Here is a 6272-nt window from a genome sequence, read left to right as displayed (position 1 = left end):
TTGTTCTCGGGACACTTGCAGCTGTTCCAACTGAATTTTGGCACGATAACGTTGTTGCCTAAGAAAACTGATGCCGTCAAAATTGAACAATTTCGGCCGATCTGCCTGCTCAATGTCAGCTTCAAAATTTTTACCAAGGTTGGTACGATAAGGCTGACTCAGATAGCGCACGCTGTTGTTCAACCTACGCAAACGGCTTTCATGCCGGATAGGAACATCCTAGAGGGGGTTGTGGTCCTACATGAAACGCTTCATGAAATTCATACGAAAAAAATAGATGGGGTTATTTTCAAAGTGGATTTCGAGAAGGCTTATGATAAAGTCAAATGGCCGTTCCTCCAGCAAGCTTTAAGAATGAAGGGTTTTGATGAGCGCTGGAGGCATCAGGTGGAAACGTTCACGCAAAAAGGTAGCGTTGGCATTAAGGTCAATGATGACATAGGCCACTATTTCCGAACACACAAGGGTCTGCGACAGGGCGATCCTATGTCACCTATTCTGTTCAATATTGTGGTTGATGTGTTAGCGATCCTGATTGGGAGGGCCAAAGAGGCTGGTCAGGTGGAGGGAGTGGTGCCTCATCTGGTTGATGGTGGTTTATCCATCCTGCAATACGCTGACGATACAATCATTTTTATGGAACATGATTTGGCCAAGGCGAGGAACATGAAACTAGTATTATGCCTTTTTGAACAATTGTCTGGGCTGAAGATTAATTTCCATAAAAGTGAGTTGTTCTGTTTTGGTAGAGCCAAAGACGAACAGGAAGCTTATACACAATTGTTCGGATGTGAGAGTGGGTCTCTTCCTTTCTCTTATCTCGGTATTCCAATACACCATCGTAAGTTAACGAATGCTGAGTGGAAGACCATCGAGGATAGATTTGAGAAAAAACTAAGTTGTTGGAAAGGAAAACTCATGTCTTATGGAGGCCGGTTGATTCTCATTAACTCGGTGCTCACGAGTTTACCTATGTTTCTGCTATCTTTCTTCGAAGTACCAGTTGGGGTGAGGAAGAGACTAGACTTTTATCGGTCTCGCTTCTTCTGGCAGAGTGATGAATCTAAGAGGAAGTATAGATTGGCCAAATGGGATATTATTTGCAGACCAAAGGACCAAGGAGGACTTGGCATTGAAAATCTTGAAGTTAAAAATAAGTGCCTCCTGAGTAAGTGGCTGTTTAAGCTGTCTTCTGAGACAGAGGCAACATGGGCGCAGATTTTACGGAGTAAATATCTGTACTCAAAGACTTTATCCCAAGTCACTATGAGACCTACAGACTCGCCGTTCTGGAAAGGGCTAATGAGGGCTAAATCCGCTTTCTTTAACAGAACGAAATGTATTGTTGGTAATGGAGCTGATACGCGATTCTGGGAGGATACGTGGCTGGGTGACACGCCTCTGGCTTCTCAGTATCCAGCGCTGTATCGTATTGTTCAGCATAGGGATGCCCTTGTGGCCACAGTAATGCAGACGATTCCCCTTAACATCCAGTTTAGAAGAGTGCTTGCTGGACCGAGATGGGAAGCATGGCTTCACTTGGTCCGTAGGCTGATGGAGGTGCAGCTAAATCCTCAGCCCGACCAGTTGTATTGGAAGCTAACTAGAACTGGGGTGTTCACGGTCAAGTCTATGTATCTTGATATCATTAATTCATCCGTGATACCTACGTCCAATGTAGTCTGGAACGTTAAGGTTCCTTTGAAGATTAAAGTGTTTATGTGGTTTGTGCATAAACAGGTAATTCTTACAAAGGACAATCTAGTTAAGCGCAACTGGACAGGATCTACTAGGTGTAGCTTCTGTGATCGGGATGAGTCTATCAAACATTTATTTTTTGATTGCCCGTTGGCACAAGGGTTGTGGCGCACCGTGCAAATTGCCTTTAATATTACTCCACCGAGATCGGTAAACACGCTTTTTGGGGCGTGGTTGCTCGGGACGGAGCCCGAAACAGCCAGACAAATTCGTGTAGGAGTATGTGCGTTATTATGGGCAATTTGGAACTGCAGGAATGACTTGGTTTTTAACAGGACATCAAATACTCATTTTTTGCAGGTGTTGTTCCGGGCTACGGCGCTGATCCGTACTTGGTCCTTACTCACTCCGACGGAGGCCAGGGAGCGTTTGGTTACTGGATCTGTCCGGTGGGAGACGGTTGCGCGGGATATCTTCAACCGGTTTGGATGGCGATCATGTAATAGGATAGGCATCTAGTTTACCTACCTCATATTGTGGCTTTTCCCGTTTGTGTCTTTTAGTCGTTGCTCTGTGTGAGCTACGTGCTACCTTTTTTCATTTGGTTGTAAGACTTATGTTCTGAACCTCTTTATTTCATTAATAAGAGAGGCCGTATGCATCGATCTGATGCAGAGGCCGGGGTAAACCCCCTTTTCAAAAAAAAAAAAAAAGACCGAGCACCTTCAGAGTTCGGAAAATGTTATTAATGCTCAACATTTCAAATGCAGGAGCTAACGCAAAACGAATGCATCCTGTTTATTTCGTCCAATAGAGTAAGTATTATAGTACAGCTTGAAAATTGGGCTCTAACCACAGCAGCCACAGTAACTAATGTACACAGGCAGGCAGTTTCGGAGCAAACATGCTTCGCCGCTCCTCTCCCTCTACAACACATTTGGAGGCTGCCATGGCTAATTCACGGCACAAGAAGAACTCAGCAGCAAGTGGAGGATAAAAAAAAAATACTGTACTGGGATTAGAATATAGCGACATTCTATCTGGGGGTGGGGTGGTATAAGTAGATAGATATACAGACGGACAGTCCTCAGCTTTGGGTCTTCTCTACCTTGGCCTTGATCTTCTGCTCGAGGACCGCCTTCTCCGTGTCGAGGTTGAACATCCTGTTGAGGGCGTGCATGTTCTCGAGCGTCTCCTCCAGGGTGCGGCTGTCGCTGCCGTCGCACCTCAGGTGCTGCAACGGGCCGTGGAGGAGCTTGTTCACGATGCCCGTGCTCAGCTCCTCGATGGACCTCCTCATCTTCTTGTTCAGGTTGTCCTCCCCGATCTTCTGCATGCACTTCTCGAGCTCCGACGCCCTGATCCTGTCGGCGTACGACCGCAGCTTCTTGATGGTCGGGACCGTCTCCAGCGAGTCCCTCCAGGCCTCGAACCGCTTCAGTTCTTGGGTGATGATTGCCTGGGCCTCCATTGCTTTCCTCACACGGTCCTCCTTGTTGGCTTCCACCACCTCTTTCAAGTCGTCGACGTTGTATACCCGTGCATGCTCCACTTCGGATAGACAGGCGCCGACGTTCCTTGGGACGGATATGTCGACGAAAAGCCGAACACCGCCCATGGCAAGAGAAATAGGAGGAAGCGCCTCCGCATGCTCCTTCGTGAATAGTAAGGACTCAGATGCCGTGCTTGTGAAGACGACATCGGCGTCAGCAGCGGCTTCATACATCTCCGTAAGAGGCCTGTACACAATCTCGATATCTTTCATCTCCTCGCGGATGGCATCCACCCTCTCCACCGACCGGTTCACCACAACAACCTTCTTGCATCCTTTGGCGATCAGATGTTTGACCACTAATTTCCCCATCTTGCCAGCACCGATCAAAAGCATCCTGGCTGACAAGCACTCGGACTTTGGAAGCTTCATCATCGCCAATTCAACCGCAGCCGAGCTGACAGACACAGCGCCAGCTGATATGTTGGTCTCGCAGCGGACACGCTTTCCGGCCGTGATTGCATCCTTGAACATCCTATCAATGTTCTTTCCGAGGCCTCCGCTGTTTTGCCCGTTTCTAACAACTTGTTTAACTTGAGCAAGGATCTGTCCTTCTCCAAGAACCAAAGAGTCGAGCCCAGCGGATACCTCAAACAGATGGCGCGTGGCATCACTGTCACGCAACATAAAGAGATGCTCCCTTAGCTCGGAAGCAGGGATTCCACTTTTCTGCAACAAAGAACGGCATGATGAGCATTAGAGCTTCATTGAATATACTGCGCTCTTGAGCAACCAAAAAGAGCTAAGCAGGGCAAACAAGCATTTGATCAAATAACTCTCACCTTTGACATCCAGTCTACTACTTCTCTAATACCGCGGTTCCACGATAAAGCCACCACATATATTTCCATTCTGTTGCAGGTACTAAGAACAGCAGCCTCTTCGATATGATTCAGACTGGTGAGTTCTGCAATAGCCCGGGGCCATAGTTCCTCTGCAACAGCAAGCTTTTCACGCATGTCCACTGGTGCTGTGTGCACACTGAGGCCTATCACAGCGATGCTACTCTTTTCCTTCATGTACCCTGATAGTGAAAATAAAAGACATTGTCACATACTGCAAATAGACATTCTTTTTTAAAATGGAAGAACGGATGACTGCAAATCACCATAACATTTTTTTAGCAAGGATGCCAGAGCTCTGCCCATTCATTAAAGTAGGAAAAGAAGTTTGTTACACAGCTTGCCACAGCAAGCAAGCACAAAGAAGGGAAAGACGAAAGAAGTTTGTTAGCACAAAGCACCATAACAAATTTCCCTTTTCAAGCACAGATGCAAGAGCTCTGCTCATTCATCAAACGAGGAGAGGAAGTTCGTTAGCACAAATCGCCGCATGGAAGTTTATGCCACAGCAAGCAAAAATAAGCAGAAAAGTGAAATCACTTGAGTAGGAAGAAAAAGTAGTGCTTAAACATCCTCCTCCTAAGCCAAAACAAACAAGCAACTTTCTACGGGCGATCGGACTAGTGTACAAGCAAAGCCAAGCAACACGGGGCAAAGTCCTCATGAGCAAGGGTCGCCAGATCTTGATTAAAGATGCGTCGGTGGTTCCGCTCCTTTAACAGCTACTTTCACCACATAATGATTTCTTGATATGTTGTAATTATATAAGGGGTATATTGTGTGCTTACACTGGTGGAGTCGCACACATATGCATTCTGAATCAAGTAACTGCATATCTCGAATCTTGAAGTTTAAGCGGGCAGGAGACTCAGGTTACAGAACAAAACAACAAAGAGAAGCTGAACCCACTTTTTTCCTGTAATTGGTCAATATCTGATACCTGAAGCATGCAACAGCCACTGTCCATTCTTAACTTGTTATGTTGTGTGATCTTATTAGTAATTGGCAATTTTAGTCAGGTAGGCAGGCTCCTTTATTTAGGCTGCAACAAACACTAATTTAACACATTTTTTGTTAAGCTCCTATACCAACCATACTGTGGTGCTAATGGTCTGCCAATCAATCTGTGAAGTGCGTGCCTCCTAGATGAGTTACCACTAGAACTCGCGAACCTTTCGACACTCGGTGCAGAAAAAGAAAACTAATCGAGGTTTTCCTCGAGATATCACACAATCTCTAGGTCCAATTGTCTTTGGTTCTGTAAACCTGAACACAAGTAATTACTAGTAATGATAGATCAAGAATACTGCATGTGCTCACAAATATCAAAGCAAAACTGGGGGAGAACAATGCAGTTCCCCTAATGCGCGCACCACCAAACTAAAACTAAACCTGCACAATCTTACATCGTATCAAGGGCGTCAAATTGGAGGAGGGGGAAGGGGGACTCACGGTCTGCGGAGATCTTGAACTGCTCGAGCGCGGTGATGCTGGCCGCCTTGGACGCCGCCTGGGCATCCCCGCCGGCGTCGCAGCGCACGACGACGCCGGACCGCCTCCGGCCGCCGGCGGCGACGGCCCAGGGGCACGCGGCGTGCGCCTTGGCGCTGGCGGCAGCGGCGGCGGCGAATGCGGCCGTGGCTGACGTCGCTCCCGCCATCATCAATCAGACCACCAAGAAAATGCAGCGGCGGCCTTCCTCCCTTCCCAGCCCGGCCCACGAACCGTAGGCAGATTGATGATACAGATAGACAGATAAAACCGGAGAGCGCGCGGAGAGGTCCTTACACGGCCGCTCCTCTCACCCTCCCCCTCTCTCCGCCACCGGCCGGTGCGCGCGTTCTCGGAGGGAGGATGAGCCGCCGCGAGCGTCTGCGAGGAAGAAGACGAATTTTGTAATGCGCGCGCGTGTTGGGTTGGGTGTGGGGGTGGGGGTTGGGTTAAGCCGTGGAAGAGAATCCGGGAGGGGAGGGGAGGGGATGAGGGGCGCGTGCTGGCCTCCGGCCGCTGATTGGCTGCGGCGCCCGCGCGCTATCCGCTCCCCTTATCGACGCCGCGGCGGATCGCTGGCGACGGAGGGGGTCCGTTCTCTCGTCAGTGGGGACACGGCGGATTCCTGGCGGGTGGTGGGCACGCACACGGGTTCGCATGGCCGTCTCACGCCCGCATCTGCGGGGCGA

General features: G+C 48.8%; 1 protein-coding gene across 1 annotated transcript; it reads right to left on the bottom strand.

Annotated features, from left to right (window-relative positions):
- Positions 1-2472: 2472 nt before the first annotated feature.
- LOC123188596 (glutamyl-tRNA reductase 2) lies at positions 2473-6019 on the bottom strand. The gene is made up of 3 exons (XM_044600758.1): positions 5545-6019; positions 4033-4274; positions 2473-3919 (listed from the first exon to the last, which is right to left on the bottom strand). The coding sequence occupies exons 1-3, from the start codon at positions 5753-5755 to the stop codon at positions 2786-2788; spliced, it is 1587 nt and encodes a 528-aa protein (XP_044456693.1). The 5' UTR covers positions 5756-6019; the 3' UTR covers positions 2473-2785.
- Between the last annotated feature and the right edge of the window lie 253 nt (positions 6020-6272).

Source organism: Triticum aestivum, chromosome 1A, assembly GCF_018294505.1.
Source record: "Triticum aestivum cultivar Chinese Spring chromosome 1A, IWGSC CS RefSeq v2.1, whole genome shotgun sequence".
Lineage (NCBI taxonomy): Eukaryota > Viridiplantae > Streptophyta > Magnoliopsida > Poales > Poaceae > Triticum > Triticum aestivum.
Note: the sequence above shows the minus strand (reverse complement) of the source record. Positions and strands in the feature narration are given on the sequence as shown.